General features: G+C 28.9%; 1 protein-coding gene across 2 annotated transcripts; it reads right to left on the bottom strand.

Moving 5' to 3' along the window:
• Positions 1-5,429: 5,429 nt before the first annotated feature.
• On the bottom strand, positions 5,430-14,589 carry LOC117917454 (syntaxin-51-like). Of its 2 annotated transcripts, XM_034833741.1 has the most exons (6): positions 14,493-14,589; positions 8,153-8,374; positions 6,200-6,405; positions 5,999-6,099; positions 5,833-5,877; positions 5,522-5,729 (listed from the first exon to the last, which is right to left on the bottom strand). In XM_034833741.1, the coding sequence occupies exons 2-6, from the start codon at positions 8,368-8,370 to the stop codon at positions 5,598-5,600; spliced, it is 702 nt and encodes a 233-aa protein (XP_034689632.1). In that variant the 5' UTR covers positions 8,371-8,374; positions 14,493-14,589; the 3' UTR covers positions 5,522-5,597. The 2 variants fall into 2 exon arrangements, with proteins under 2 accessions (XP_034689631.1, XP_034689632.1); XM_034833740.1 differs by lacking the exon at positions 5,999-6,099 and having other exon boundaries at positions 5,430-5,729; positions 14,493-14,570.
• Between the last annotated feature and the right edge of the window lie 3,204 nt (positions 14,590-17,793).

Here is a 17,793-nt window from a genome sequence, read left to right as displayed (position 1 = left end):
AATGAATATGCATAGACAAATAAGGTGATACACATATACTTTCTATTTCAAATATTCATTGAAGTGTTTATACCACATGCCTTTGGATTGTTTAATCAATGCAAGGATCTTTGTTGCTTAATTGAGTATATACTACACTCTTTTGAATTAGTTGCTTCAGACATTTGAATTCCTTCAGAGATTTTCATATGTATGTCATCACCTAAAGGTCCATATAAATATGCAGTAACCACATCCATGAGACGTAAATCTGGTCCTTCTGAGTCTGCTAAACAAATTAGATATCTAAATATGGTTGCATCCATCATAGGAGAATATGTTTTCTCGTAGTCAATACTAGGTTTCTACAAGAAACCTTGAGCCATGAGTCACACTTTATATTTCATGATTTCATTTTTTTCATTACACTTTCTTATAAATACTCATTTATATCCAACAAGTTTGACAACATTAGGCGTCTAGACAACAGGTCTAAATACTTCTCATTTTTCTAATGTGTCTAATTTTGTCGGGATGTATTCTTTCCATTTTGGCCAATCTTTTCTATGTTGACATTCGTCCATAGTTTCTACTTTGGGATCCTTATCATTTCTTATGATGCCAATAGTCACTTGGAAAGAAAATATATTGTCAATGATAAGAGTATTTCAATCCCATTTTTCTCCATATATAAGTAGATAATTGAGATCTTATCATTATCAAGTATTTGTATCTTTTTAGGAGCTAATTGTGAAACATATGCCTCTCCTAGGGCTACTTATTTAAATTGTGCCTCTTTAAGGGCTGCTTGAGACTGATTAATCATTTTAATAATTCACTTTATATGCAACTTCTTCAAGAGTGCCACCTTTCATATATCTTTCCTTATGTTTTCCTCTTATAGGAAATGTGTTTGCTTTTTCAAGGTTTACCACGCTTCAACCTTGCCTTAGACTCATTATTTAATTGTCATTTAAGCACATCAACACATTATTTAATTGTTTTTTAGGGATATCAACTTATTAATTTAATCATCCTTCTAGGACATCAACTTATTATTTAATTATCCTTCAGGGACATCAATGCATTATTTAATCATCTTTCAGGGATATCAACTCATTATTTAATCGTCTTTTAGGGACGTCAATTCATTTTTTAATCGTCCTTCAAGGACATCAATGCATCATTTAATTGTCCTTCAAGGACATCAATTCGTACTGGAATATTCTAGATCAGTGAAAATGATTTTGTCATTTTCTTTGCATTAATGAAAGCATTTGATAGTTGATTTGCAAGTTCTTGCAAATAAATAATCATTTAAACTTCTAGTTCACATTGATTAATACAAGGATCAAGATAAGTCAAAGTAAATGCATTCTAAATAATTTCACATCGTTCTTTTAAAACTGGCTCCTCCCTCTAACGATGGGAAAATTGTTTCATCAAAATGATAATCTGCACTACATGACATTCTATATTTCAAGTGTAAGTAGACTAATCACTAGATAAAAACTTCTGGTTTTTATAATGTACATTCATACGACTTTACAATGAATTAATGTATCATTGTTAACCCCAAGGGACCAAGTTAGTCTTACAAGATTCTTTTAGATCTAGTATGGTATAGATTATCATTCACATACTACTAGTGACATAATATAAGCTCTTCTAGAGCCTTAATCAAGTTTTTATCTCCTGGTATAATATTAACATTGTTTGTCATCAATGTTGTACAATTAATGCGACAAGAGTTTCATCAAAATAACAAGTCATAAGATATATCATAAAGACCTCACTTTTATAGAGTTGAAGAAATATTATCTTAGAAAGAGTTAAAATAAATGAAAAAAATAATAGTCATCGATAATGACTTATCTTAATAAGTTGTGTAAAAACAATGAAAGCATATATAACACAACAAAACAAATATAAAAAAAATAATTTAAAGTTAAATATTTCTTAAATATCTCAAACATTTGATTTTATAAATGTGGAGCAATTTATATATGAAATAACTAGGAAATATTTTAATAATCAAAGTAATTGTAGTGATAGACCAATAATTTATTTAAAATATTATTATAATCTAAATCAATGTGCAAAAATTAATTCATAGATCAAAGTTTCAAGAGAACATATTATGATTTAAAGCATCTTGTTGTCTCAAAACTTTAATTGAAATACTACAAATCTATCTAAATATATATGTAAAGATATAACATGATACATTGAGAACAATGGTTGAACTTATTGTAATTTCAAAATTATTTTTGAATAACGAAATTATTGCATTAATAAAAATACCATATGTGGCAACATATAATAATATATATTATTTTATATAACTCAAAATTTTCAATCACAAAAACATGTCTTAAAGAAAATTGACATGCAAAATCAATTTATTAATCATATGATGAAGTCATATTTCACATGTATCCAAAAAAAAAAAATCAAAAATTTCAACACATAATTTCATTATTAAATTCTCAATAAGTAAATCCAAATAAAAGATGTTATCCAAAAATTTCAAGATATAAGTACATATGCTATTCAAAAATCTCAACTTTCTATATAAAACAATAGATATTGAAAAATTCAACTATTATATCAAAAGATTATTGTGTATTAAATAATTAGAATAAAAAAAATCAAAAATATCACATTTAACATAAGAATATTAAATATAAATATCATAATTTCATGCACCCCAAAAATTTCACATCATATATAAATATTTCTACTAATAATAGTATAACTTCTAATAATAGGAGTTCATTAAAAAAAAATATCGAACGCTTACCTATTTGTATAGCTTGATATATAAAATATTAATCTTTTGATAATATATAAATATTATCTATATGTTTATTATCATAACTTCAAACTATAATATATTTTACTATAACTTTTGGTTATATGAATTTTATGAAGTTGTACAAAATTAATTTTGTTCTCTATAACTTTTAGCTATAAAAAAAAAGGGTACATATTAACAACTTTGGCATAATCTTTCATTAGCACAAAGAATATTAATTTTTTCATTTTCATAATTTCGCGTTATGAATAATAATATTTATATAACTTATGATTATATTCATATAGCTTCTGGTTATACGAGTTTTAATTATTATTAATTTACTAACTTTTTCTTCATAACTTCAGGCTATGAATAATTAAATTTTGAATAATGTTATAATAGCATTAACAATTGACAATTATGTTATGATATAACTTCTGGTTATCCAACAAAATGAAAAAAATTTATGTATCTTCTAGTTACATAGTTGTTCATTGACAATTTTGTTTTGTATAACTTTTAGTTATACAAGAGAATTAAAACTTGTGTGCACAACTTCTGGCTATGAAACAATTATTAATAATAATTATTTCAATAATTCTAGGTTTTGAAAAATGTGTAAATACAAAATAAAAATTAAAAGCCAATATTTTTCTTAATTTTGGGTTATGATTGTTTTGTCAAAATAAGAAAATATGGAAATTTGTACACAACTTCAAGCTATGAACTACTTTTTATGTAAATTTGTGCATAGTTTCAGGTTATAAACTATTCATGTCTAACTTCCAATTACACAATATTATTAAAAGAAATGAAAAAAAAATTAAAAGTTAATATCTTTCATAGCTTTGGGTTATGATTATTTTGTCAAAACAAGAAAATATTTATATTTATATATAGCTTCAAACTATAAACTATTTTTTATGTAAATTTGTGCATAACTTCGGGTTATAAACTATTCATTTTATAGCTTCTAGCCATATGATATAATTTTGTATAACTTCTAGTTACACTGTATAATTAAAAACAAATAATTATGAGTTATATACATAGCTTCTAACTATGTTTTTGTAATTTTGGATTTGTACATAACTTCAAGCTATGAAATATTCATTATATAGCTTTTGACCATATTGTTTTATATAACTTTTAATTATATAATATAATTAAAAAGTAATTAGGGATCTTATTCATAGCTTTCGACTATGTATTTGTAATTTTTTAATTTACCATATAACATCCGATTATGAAGATTGTATATATTTTTCATAACTTCTAGTTATGAAAATTTTTCTATATAACTTCTAGTTATTAAATATTTAAATTTAATGAAATATGATTCATATAGCTTCTAACTATGAGATAAAGTAAATAAAAATTATAATAATACAATACATACTATTCATATTTCATTTAAAGAGAATAAGGTTGTACACTTATAAAAAATTTTGTAAATAAATTCTTCTCTTTTCTTTTGTACCTCGAGCATTCTTCTCTTTTTCTATGTGCTCATAGCATGTGTTGATAACGTGTTATAAAATAAAAGAATAAGGAGAAAAAAAAAACAAAAAAATAAATAAAAATATTCAAATAAAAATAAAACAGAATATAGAAAAAGAACATTAGAGGTATCAAGGGAGTTACAAAAAGATATATATCAATATGAATTATCATCCATAAATTCTCATATTTTATAATATTTATAATATTTTATAGAATTAGAATTTGTTTAGGAATTTGAAATATTTTTACCTAGTTTTCTATATTTTATAAAAACAATTAAAAGATCTAATTTAAAAATATCATATATTTTTATCTAAACACATTATTTTATTTAATAACAGAAAATTATTTTACTTTTCTTCTTACCAAACACGATTTTCTCTTTTTTTTTTTTTTTTAAGTAATTTAAACATGAGAGAGAATAAAAAGGGTAAGAACGAGATAACGTATTTAACGACCAAAAAGTAAAACTCATTTTCTATTTTTTTAAATAGAAAATAAGATATTTAAAAAAAATATATCTTTTAAACATTTTTAATTATTTTCTAAATTTGTTTTTAAAAATTAATTATATAAATATAAAAAAGAACTAAAAATAAAACATTTACTTTTCTTCTTACCAAACACGATTTTCTCTTCTTTTTTTTTTTCTTTTTTTTTAAGTAATTTAAACATGAGAGAGAATAAAAAGGGTAAGAACGAGATAACGTATTTAACGACCAAAAAGTAAAACTCATTTTCTATTTTTTTAAAATAGAAAATAAGATATTTAAAAAAAATATATCTTTTAAACATTTTTAATTATTTTTATTTATTTTCTAAATTTGTTTTTAAAAATTAATTATATAAATATAAAAAAGAACTAAAAATAAAACATTATAAATAAAAATCATTTTTAAAACATATTAAAAAACACATTAAAAAAGAACATTTCATGTTTCCAACCAAACTTTTATCCTAAAAAACATCGTAAACAAATTTCAAAAACTATTTTAAAAACACTTCGCAAGCAAAACCTTACTTTTTATTCCCCTGTATTTTCTACTATTATATAAATTCCCGAAAAGATAATTTTTTGCTTAGTTGAATCCTGCACTTATTACCTAAAACATGAAAAAAGCTACTTAATAAAATAAAATCATCCATATGCACCTGCCAAAGCCAAGATTATTGTGTACATTAAAAAATTCACAACATTCATACCACAAACAAATCACAAAAGAAGATCAAGGAAGCCAGAAAAGAGGAAGAAGAAAATGTTTCAACAACAGGGATAACAAAAGCCGATTCCAAAGCAAACGACAAACAGTTCGTATCACAAGTATTTTATCAGCACCAAAATCACAACAATCAGAATCACAATTCCAATAACCAATAAAAGCATGCAAAAGCAGGTGCAACCGCCCTTGGTCCGCTTGTTCAAAATCGCTAGGTTCTTCTGCACTCGCTGTTTCATCATGACACCGAAACCAAAAACGTAAAGAATAGATGTTAATTTAGTTGTATAATCAAAGATCATCCCAATTGCTGAAACAAGTTTAGGATTTTACCCCCAGGCGAGAGTCCGTTGTATCTACATGCTGGTCCAAGGTATCCTGCAGAATGAGAAAGCAAACAGGCTTATACTTCTAGGGTTTGTGGTATATACTTGTTTTTGTTAATAGTCTTTCAGATGAGATGGTCCAGATGTAAAAGAACACATCGATAAAAACATACAATAAGTCTAGTGTGCAAGTCAAGTTCCTCGTTGACCGCCAATGCAATATGTTTTGTACTTATGACTGTCTCCTCTAAGTTATCAAGGCCCTCATCTTGTTCTGCTTCAAAGGCATATACCCACATAAAGATCCATATTGGAGACTTTTCAACCAAAAAAATAAACAAGAATGTCATTCTGAAGAAGATACTTGAACTTGCCTTTCATAATTTGTCGCTGAAGACCAACAAGTCCTTGGTTGTCCAAGCCAGTTGTTCTGCCCATGGCATCGTCAGGCTTTATTTCTGGCCCAAGTAAGCTATCCCTGTTTGCAAAGTTTGACATGTTCAATGTGGATGCCATTTGGCTCACTTTTGATCTCAAATTTGAAAGCATGTCCTTGCGGCGATTCATTTCTTTCTCTGTTCTGTGTGATACAAAAGGCAGCATAAAAAACTTCAGATAATAGTAATACTAGTATCCATAAGCATTGCCATGCAGTCACCAGGTAAAAGAGAAGGTTTGTGAACTACTCAACAACAGTTCTTTGAAATGCCAACACATTTATAGACTATCCTTTATTGCAAAACGTAGAGATTTTAAATCACCTGCATTAGCGAGAGGTATGGGGGGAACTCAAAGGTGCAATCTCATACAATTAATCCTTTGGAAATACAACCACTTGCTACACCTCAAAAAAGGGTCAACTGACTAAATAAGAGCTTGAGGCAAATAGACATTGCCATATAACCAGCTCCTCTCATATCACCCAAAGTTGAGCAACCTCATACTCCCTGTACCAAAAATATCCTCCCATTTCATAGGCAAACACAATATATATTATTTTATTTATTTTACAATGTCAATAGGACAAAAAAAAAAGGGTTGCAACCTTATATATGTTTTATGGCTATTGTTCATCCTCAAATCATAAGGTTTAAAGTTAAAGAGTGTTTTGGGGATCAAAGATGGAACATGTTTGAGGATAGATGGAATTGCTGTGTGGGGAATGCTTTTGAATGCTTTTGAATTCTCTCCAAAAAAAGCTTCCACCATTTCTAACTCGCAATTTAAATTGGAATACACACAAGGAGGATGAAAAAAATTGCGAAATATTGCCAATATTTCCTCGATATTTCGGGTCCCGATCATCACCGAAGCGACACATAGTGGAGAAATATTGATTTGCTGAATTTTCCATTATTTTTCGAAAATTTCAGCAATATTTCAATATTTATCAATTTTTCGAGAATTTCCCCATTTTTTCAATAAGTCAACGCAGCTACCTCAGTCAAACAGCCAGCATCCTGAGCTCTTTCCTCTGTCAAACCTGATCAAACCTAAAAAATTGGTTTGCAGATAAGGGATTTGAACCTAAGACAAAAGGCTCACTTAGAAGCTTGGGTGACCAGTGGGGCAAGTTTGCCCTCAATGTTACATATACACAAAAAAAAAATAAAAATATATATATATATATATATATATATATATATATATATATATATATATTAATGTCCATCATAAAAACAAAATGTTAACAGAAAATTTTACAAATAAATTAATTCTAATTATTTTATATTTTAAATTTCATTCAATTGATTATCAATAAAAACTATCATAATAATTTTCTTAATAGGTTTTTTTTTATATCATTTATATATTAATTAAACATTAAAAAAATTATAATATATCATCATTTATTGTGTAGCATTGAATACATTTGAATTAAATAGATCATAATTTTAATATTAAAAAATATTTTAAAATTAGATATATTATAATCAAATATCACAATATCATTGTCGAATAATATTTAATGTATCTTAATAATTAATGTACACTTACAAAATCCATACTTCTTATTGACACATACGATATTATTATTGAATATGATAAATTATGTCCTATATATATATCAAGTTCTTCAACAAAACAACATCAAAATGTCTATTATTACTTTTTATATCATTTCTTAAAGTTTTTCTCCACATTTTTATGAGTTTTGATCAATTTTCGTCCCACCAATATTTTGTGTCAAAGCATCCACCAATATTTCCCAATATATTTGTAAAATCAAGTTATCGATATATCCATCAAAATTGATATTTTCATCCTTCACACACACACACAAACACACACACACGATTCTTTCTTTATAAGTTTAAAAGACTTACATGGGCTGCTTTCCAGGAAGCTTCAACAAAAGGGACTGTAAGCTATCGAGCCTAGTCCCAAGTATTGTAATCTTTCTCCGTATTGCAGATGCATGACGCTGTATTTCTGATCCTGATGTGGGAAGTGAAATCCTTTCAGAAATCATGCCATTTATATCATCAGCAAGTTTTGATGCTTCATAGTACTCCTTTATCCATGAGTCTGAAGAAGATGCCATTGACCTGAAAGATAAAAATAGATTATACTACAGATCAGCAAATTGGAAAATATTCTATATGCATTAATATATGGTTATAATATTTTTGAGCCTCGAAGATATGAGATGTAGGAAAAAAGATGGATGACCTTTTAAATAGTGTCAGTCAGAAGCAACATTATTCAGTATATGTAATCTGAGGCCAGCATTGGGATTAAAAAACACTCCATATTAAGATTATGACATGCCATATAGTTCAGAGTTTGACATAATCACTTCTCTCTCTATTATAAATCATTCAGTACATGCAATTCAAGACCAGCACTAAGATTAAAAAACATTCGTAACTTGATGGTCACTCTTAACTTCCTCTCTTTGGTAGCGTTATCATCAGCATTTCAAGACAGAGTGTTTGGAGCTGCAGCTGAAAAAATCTTTACCTTAATTCTCTTGTTTTATGGCCAGGTAGTCATTTGTGGTTGGTGGACACTCTTTCTCAGATTTCTTCCAGCCTAAGGCTGCAGGGTTGCACTTTTTTCTTCTTTTTATTTGTGATCCTTATATAATTCCTATCTACCTGGGTTGTGCCCTCTTTTTGTCACGTCCGACGCATATGAACACACATGTGTATGCAAGGACCATTCAGACATCACATGGACTTAATTCTTATATAAGTAGCCACTAATCCACCAAGTGGTGATAAAGCTGTGAATAAACGGCATATACAAGTGCAAAATAAAACTTACTAATAGTATTATAAAAAAATGCCATGCCAAATTAAGATGGAGCAAAATGATAACATAAATAATTCTGAGACGAAGAACTCTATCTTCCAATTTATCCCATCAGACCTCATTCCCCTTTCAACAATTTAATCTCATTTTCTTTTCCATGTAAAATACATAAACCTTTTAAGTTATCCACTTTATGCCACCTTAATTTTTATTTTCTCTCAGTTTAAGTAAATTTCAGGAGGATAAGTATGATTCATATCATGTCCTAAAGTTCATTGTAACCAGGTTCTATATATCACCTGTGCTATTTCTTTTAAAAGCTGGTTCTCTTATGCATAGTGTTAAGTGTCAAAAAGGGAAGGAAAGGAGCCATACGATTACATTACTCTTCCATATTTTACCTTATCTAAATCGAGAGTCAATCCCATGTGTATCAATTTCTATTTTCTTGTCTCACTAAGGAAACACAATTAGATATTCAAATCGAAGAATTATTCATGAATTCACATTCAATAGTAATAGCTAGTGGTTCGAATCTTGCTAGCCATAAGACACCGACTTTGTAGGTGCATTAAGTATTGTTTGAGTTACTGGATGTAAAGGGTGATAAGATAAAACCCTTAAAAGCATAACATGATGTAACATTTTATAAATTTATTATTTATTTAATTAATATTTCAGTTTTCCTTTTATCTATTATTTCATACATTATATCATATGAGCATTCCGGTTTAACATTTTTTGCATTGTACAAGACTTGGATGTGTTAGGGGTTGCACAAAAGATCCAAGTCATAGATTCCTCACAAGTAGATGATTTGTTCACAATTGATTCATGGACTTAGACAATCCATTTCAAGTTATAGTACACTACCTCCTAATTTGAGGGATGACTAGTCTTGGCCATTGGGATAAGTTTCTCATGGTGAGTGCACTAATGTATATGGTTAAACATAGGACATGACTTACGGTGAGTCATAACGTAAGGCTATCTGGTAATCATGACTTCACCAAACTGCTATAATGTATGGTCTCTCGACCTTAAGAGGAAATTAAGTTTGTCTTAAAGTTTACAATGGCCTTGACCAATGGATGAGACCCTAAGGTAGTCATATATTTCCCATGAATTAGGTCATTGTTGATGGAGGTCAGTGACAACAAGTACTCTCAATAGAGGCACCATGATAATTCATGGAGATTGAGACAATATGTTCTCTTGGGTGATTCTAAGGAAGTGTGTTTAGAAAAAACTATGATTGTAATAGTTCCTTAATTCGAACTTGAAATAAACTCTTTGTGAGTTTGAGAATGTCAGTTAATCACACAATAAAAGGATCTAAGATTCAAGGATTGTAGAGGTAATTTGGAAAGGTTGATAACATTTACCTTGTTAGATTATAGCCACCAGTTCATGGAAAACCTACATACAATGGATAATAGGTCACTAACCTAAGTACCTATGTCTCATTGTAATATACATAGGATAGAGTGTATATAGTGAGATGTTTTATCAACTTCAAAATTGGATTCTAAGGGAGTCAGTATTTGCCTATGGATCCCAATAATCCCTGCTTGAGTTCATATTCCTTGATGCACAGTTTATGAGGGTTGTTTGAGTTCTTTGTTCACTTGTGTGTGTAAGGTCATTTTGGAAAACAAGCAAGATTGCATAGGAGTGTGTGAATGGTCTCTCTGGACTACGCTATTTGATTAATTGGAAACCAATTGGGTTAATGAGTTAATTATGACCTAAGTGGGCTAATTTAAGTAACTCAAGCCCAAAATGGGCTCGAGTCACTTAAGCTAATTAAAAGCCTATTAATACCCCTCTTTAGGGTTAAGGCTTCAATCTTTTGACTATCTTGCTTCTTGATTACTTTAGAGAGAGAAGGCACTCTAGCCACCAACCCCAAAGAGGATCCCACCCCTCTAACATTAAGATTCAAGAAGAGAGTCATCCAAGATCGATGGGTTAACGAGATTTATGACAACTACAACAACTTCAACACTTCTCACCGATAGGATTTGATCTAGGAACATCCAAATTTGAGATAAAATCCTTCTCTACTAGGTTCAAATTTTTTAAATGTCTATATGCCTTCACTGCTAGGATCTAGAGAGCTTAGGAAGAATTGCATGCACCCTAACTGGTCCAAGGATCGGAATGGAGTAATCCAAGTATTCCTCACAAAAGGCAGATAGGCAATGATACCATTTGAGAACAAAAAAAATGAACAGAACCGCTAGAGTGCTTTCAAAACCAATTCATTCATGAGAGAGGAGACTAGCATTATGTCAATAATAAGAACTACCAGTATTTAAAAAGTGCCCCTAACAATTTTAAGATTTTTTATCATTATTTTGATGACTATTCATGGCAGTCAATGATGAAAATGTTAGTTTTTCACTAATATATAGGTAATTAGATTTTACAAATATATCAGGATATATTAGGAAATATCGATGAAAATTTTGAAAAAAAATATCATTGTAATGGAGATTAATTAAAACTCATAAAAACATTGGGGAAATTTCCAAAAAAAATTATAAAGGAAGTAATTATACACATATTAAAGTTGTTTTATTAAAGAAATTGATATATATATATATATATATATATATATATGAATGATAAAATTTGTAACAATTAACAAAAACATATCAATTCGAAAATACATTTAATATTAAAACAATGATCTACATAATTTAACAATATTCAATAATGTAAAAGAAATGACGATATATGTATGATTTTTTTTATATATATTTATATTTTATATTTAATTGATATGCAAAATATATATTTATTAAAAAAAAAACCTATTAAAAAATTATCATGATTTGTAGTTTCTATATTCTTAACAACTAATTAAATAAAATTATCATGGATATATATATACTTATTAAAATTAATTTAATTCAAGCTAAAGCCTAAAAGAACAAATATTATATATAATTATATTCACATTTACACTATAAGACCATGGTGCCTAGATGGTTAGCTACTTGCAAAATACATAAACAAACTAAGTTCAATTCCTCTTCTTGCTCTCCTCTCCTTTATATTGGGCCTTTTATCAAATTTGGTAAGTGTTGACCCACATTGACCAATCAAACATGGAAATAAAATTGCCAAAAATTCAGGATAAAACCAATAAATCTTGAAAAGTCGCCAATAATTCCGAAATAAAACAAAAACTGAAAAAATTGTCATTAGATATATCCTATCCATATATTGTGTTGATGGAGCCCGATACACAATATTTCCATTTTAGTTATAGAGGTTGGCTTAAGAGCATCCTTCTTAGAATCTATTTTTCCAACGATCATGAGAAATTTGCTTCTTGAGTGAAAGTTTAAGGGATTGGATAAGAAGAGATACCATGTTCTATGTTTGTTCAAGTGCATTTGAGAAGAGCGCAACCATCAAATCTTTAGGTGTGAAGCGCTCTCAGATCAAAGGTTAAAGGAGAACTTCATTAGTGCCCTCTTGGAATGGACAAACGCCTAACTAGATTCGGGAATTTTGTCAATCCTTAATTTCCTAGATAGTCTTAATTGCAGGTAGCTATGGTATTTTGGTTGTTTTGGTTGGTTCATGTTAGTTTTTCTTTTTTTGTTTTTGTGTATACTTCCTATATACATAGTGTTTGCCCTCTTTCTTTGGCATTCTTTTAATAGAACTGCTATGTTTGCCTATAAATAAAAAATAAAAAAAAAATAAAAAAATTAAGTTTGAAAGAATAGTTCGGCTATATCAAGCTCCTGTTCTTTGATGCCAAAGGAATTGGAATTTTGCTAAAAGGGTAGCAAAATCACATGACTGCACATAAGTAAAAATAATAGATCAAGGCATTCAAAGGTTTCATGTAGCCAACTTCAAGCAGGTGGGATATCACACTACTCTGTTGACTTGAGTTTATAGTTTACACATATCCGGCCATAAAGTAGAAGAGTTTTAAAAATGCATGTCTATACTAAAATATTGAGCATAAAGATATGAAGGTGGAGGCAGCAATAAACTTATCAAAAAAAAAACAAAAAGGTGGAGACAGCAATAAGGTGGTGGTGGTGGCAGTACCTGACGCAATGAGTGCAGTGTTGATGGTGATCATCTTTTTTTTCTTTTTCTCAAATCCTTCTTTATAGGCTTATATTCTTTTTCAAATCTTAATTGATGACAGTCAGAAAAAAAAAAAAAATGTTGTCCCTTGAAATTGTAATTTTTTTTTCCAATAAAAAGTGATTCTTGATTTGGGGAATAACTTTGTAATACACTCAGAAGGTTGCACCTTTAACACAAGGTTTGGAATTAAGAGCTGCAAGTCCAATTTCTGCTTTCTTTACACATTCTTAGCAAAATACATCACAAAGATAATAGGTAACCAAAGTCAGTTTGTGTATCATGGAATTAATTTGACACCTCCACAACCACAATCTATCTTCAACTCCGTCATTTATAATGAAAAACTGTCTATCCTGATTCCAAATTCATTTCATCTCCAAGTAAAATATAAGTTCATATTTCAGAACAACCACCTAGGGCAACTAGCATTCTACTAAAAAGTTTTGACCAAATAAGCATAGGACATTCATTTAACAACCCCTGCTCTAAGACAACATAGGCAAACATCAGTATCTCAGTCGAATATCCAAAAGCAAAAATCCCATCAATCTTTCACTGTTTGCTCGAGGTTTCATTTAAACTGCATAGAGAAGTCTTACAGTCTCAGCTGTAGAAAGAACAGCTAATTGATGAAGCCACAAAGATAGTTCATGATGATTTAACCAAACAAAAGAATAAATGAGTTTTAATTCCAATTCAGTTATAGACTTATAAAACTTGATTATCAAACCCAAAAATCTAAAATAAATTTCACTGATGTGCATATGATCAGATAATGCAACAATCAATCTCCTCCCTTGTTAGGTCATTTCAATAAATTTCTCTTTTACTGTAAGAAACACACAAGTAATTGTAAAAGGAAGCAACAATCATAGAGCAAACAAGTAAGATACTCACGCCTCCAGAATTAACAATTGAACCCACAAAAGGAAAACGAAGAACAAGAAGAAGAACTCAGAGTCTTATTAGATCAATAAATAAGACAATAGCCATGAAATTAAAGATTACCACCAATGACTCAAAAAAGCAACAGACTTAACAACATCTAGGTACAGTTATAGAAAAGAAAGGGCAAAATCCCTAATTCAAACAGTAAAGAGCCGAAAATAGAAAGGATGCTCTGTTGAATTGGTTTGAATAGAAAAACCTAGATGGACTGAATCGCATGGGTAGAGGCATACAAACTGATCATGATCTCAAAATTGTGACGCGATTCTGAATGTGCAAGATGATCCGTTTGGGTGAGAAGAAAAATGGAAAGAAAAAAGAGAGGAAAATCTGTACCGTGAAGTGACTGAGACGGTGGATGAGCCCTGCAACAAGCTGCCCTTTCCTCTCTCCTCTGGTATTACTATTATTCTCTCCTTGTCCCGAAGGCCGTTCACGCTACTCTAAGTAGCGTGTTTTTTTCACGTTTTGATGAAGCCTCTTATAAATCTAATCCCTCGGAACACGTGGTTTTTCATAAGATTTTTTTCAATATTAAAATAAATAAAATATTTTAAAAATATACTATTGCAAAAAATTATGGGAGAATTATCTTTTGGGGGTAGATAAGGCCCCAAATTAACAAAAGGTCCATATAACTCTTCAAATTGAGTTGAAGGATATGAAATAGTAACGGACAAATATACCCTTTAAGAATACATATAAAATATTTTATAAAATTAAGTTAAATAATATTTTTTCAATAATTTCTTTTTCAAAAATACTAAATTAAATAAAAGTAGTTTTCAAAAATATTAAATTAAATAAAAGTATTTAAAAAAATATTAAATTAAATATTTTTTTTAAATATTAAATTAAATAAATTTATTTTTAAAAAATATTAAATTAAATAAAAGTATTTTAAAAAATATTAAATTACATAAAAGTATTTTTTAAAAATATTAAATTAAATAAAAAATATTAAATTAAATAAAAGTATTTTTCAAAAATATTAATTTTTTTTCTCAAAATCAACAAAGGGCATTTTTGGAAATACCGAAGGATGACATCCTTCAACTCAATTTCCATACTTTCATTGGGTCTTGGGCTCAATTTGAAGAGTTACATGGATCTTTTGTTAATTTGGGGGCCCATCTACCCCCAAAACATAATTCTCCCAAAAATTATAAGTTAATTTCAATATCTCCCTATGTACTTGAAAATAACAAATGAAAATAATGCAAGAAGTGTTTAATAAATTTTCAAATAAGGTTATATCTATTTAATCAAAAACTCAAAAAAATTGAATAAAATTAACTCTGAAATTATCCGAAGAACTTGACTTTTAAAAGTATTAATTTTGTGTTTATTAAATTTTTTTTAATTTTTATTATTTTTTATATTTTATCAATGACAACAACTAATGAAAGTTTTTATTTAGTTTTAATAAAAATTAATAAGATGATGACGGGTTTTAATAAGAAGCATTCAAATGGGGTATAATATAAGGTGTAAAATTATTATTAATCACTTAAGGAGCAAGGAGGATTTTTCCACTTAAGGTGATCCATTATCCTACTTTGAGTAAAACCTACAAGGAAACATCAAGCTAACTATGACCATTAACTTATAGTAGATGATGATATTAATATACTTGTTTTGCATACTTAAACTTGCCTTCAAAGTATTTGTGTAAAAGTCATAACTAGCTACTTGGTGTCATATCCCCCAATTACAAAGCCATTTGAACAATATATAGTGATGTTGGGAGACCAACCCTTGCCCATTCATTGATAGTTATTCCTAGTATGTTATTTTTGTTGATCATTATAACAAGCATATGTGGCTCTATCACACCAATTTTCTCTAAATTCTAAGCAATTGTTAAGAAACATTTGATACTCCCATAATTATAATATATTTAGATGGAGATTTAGAATTTGAAGCTCGTAAGCCTCTCTTAGTCAATGATGGAATGCAATACCTTGAAATTCCACCCCATAACACAAAACATAATGACACTACAAAAATGAGACATAGAACCGTCGAAGAAATAGATATAAACAACCATGGAATATCATTTGTGGGTTCTTTATCCTTTATGATTGGCTAATTAAGATCCTATGGGCATCCTTTGAAATAGTGCGAGAGCTTGGAGCCTCACTCTCTTTTGCACTAACTTTCTCTTAAGCCTCCTAAGGAGATTGTGTCTCCTATTAAGTCTATTAGAATTTCAAGGTGGCCAAAGGACACAGGAGTTTTGAACCTTGGGAGCCATTGTTTCCTATTTCCTAGTAGCTTCTAAACAACAAAAGATACCAAGTCGACAAAAGGGGAATGCATAGAGCTTTGTTTACTCTAACTCTATCTAGAAGAAAATGGACCTCTAAACCCACCATTTTCTAGAGTCTCAATTAGTATGGGCATAAAATCCTTATTGATGCAATGACAACAAAATCTCCCATAATTATTTGTAAAAGCAACAAAGATAATTATGCGAGAAACACAAAAAATATGGTCATGTAATAAATACATATATATAATTTATTCATTTTACAAATTAAATATAAAATATCCTACTAGATATGTGATATTAGGATATCATGTCCTTTGCATTTAATATCCAAATACATCATATCCATCGGAATCCAATGGGGTATAATATCTTAGGATATATATATTTTATCCAATCTTGTTTTACCCCACCAACTAAATGTAGCCTAGGAGTGTTAATATAGACTTCCTTGTGAGCTTAAGTGACTTGAGTCAATCATGAGTTTGGGATATTGAATTTAACTCATTGAATTATGATTAATTAATTAGTCATATTAAGCTCAAATTAATTAATTAATCTATATAATAATGAACTTTTGTATAACATTGTGTATTTACCAAAATGTCTTTATACACACATAAGGATAAAGAATCAAAATATCTATCAATAAATGTATCTCATAATGAGTTTGAACAAGAACCATTAAGACTTAGAGGAAAATATTGACTTCCTCATAATGCATTTCTAAAATAACTCAATATCCTATTATAGAGGGTTAACTATGTTATAGTATCATATGATATTAAAACAAGATACTAAACCTGGGTTTGTTATGTGATAAACTAACATACTTTATCTCAATAAGAGCATATGTTAAATTCCACTTAAGGAATTACAATAATTATAGATTTCATGATACCTATGTTGAAAATATATGTTGTCACCTACCTTAATCAGTAATGACTTAATTTATAGGGAATATATCATCACCCTCATAGTCACTCGTAGATTAAAGTTATTGAATACTTTAGCACTAGCTTGGTATTCTCTCAAGATTGAGAGTGCATACAATATAGTAGCTTAATAAAGTCATGTCTACCTAATAACCACTGTTGTAATTCACCACAAGTCTTGTCTAATGTGTAACCATATGCATTAGTGCACTTACCATGAGAACTCTATTTTAGTGATTAAAACAAGTCATTTATCTAATTAAGAGATAGTGTACTATAACTTCAAATGAATTGTTTAAGTACATGAATCGGTTGTGAACAATTCATATATTTGCAAGGAATCTATGGTTTAGATTTTCCATGTAACTTCTAATGTACTAAAATCATGTACAATGTAAGAAATTTCAGATTTGAATGTTCACAAAGTATA

This window comes from Vitis riparia, chromosome 7 (genome assembly GCF_004353265.1).
Source record: "Vitis riparia cultivar Riparia Gloire de Montpellier isolate 1030 chromosome 7, EGFV_Vit.rip_1.0, whole genome shotgun sequence".
Classification (NCBI taxonomy): domain Eukaryota; kingdom Viridiplantae; phylum Streptophyta; class Magnoliopsida; order Vitales; family Vitaceae; genus Vitis; species Vitis riparia.
The sequence above is the reverse complement of the archived record's forward strand: the minus strand, read 5'-3'. Positions and strand labels throughout refer to the sequence as shown.

Coding starts and splice junctions, on each gene's coding strand:
- LOC117917454 (XM_034833741.1), bottom strand. CDS start 8,370: ATGGCATCTTCTTCAGACTCATGGATAAAGGAGTACTATGAAGCATCA. Junction 5,878..5,998: donor ACTTGCACACTAGACTTATT/GTATGTTTTTAT, acceptor CTCATTCTGCAG/GATACCTTGGACCAGCATGT. Junction 5,730..5,832: donor CAACGGACTCTCGCCTGGGG/GTAAAATCCTAA, acceptor ATGATGAAACAG/CGAGTGCAGAAGAACCTAGC.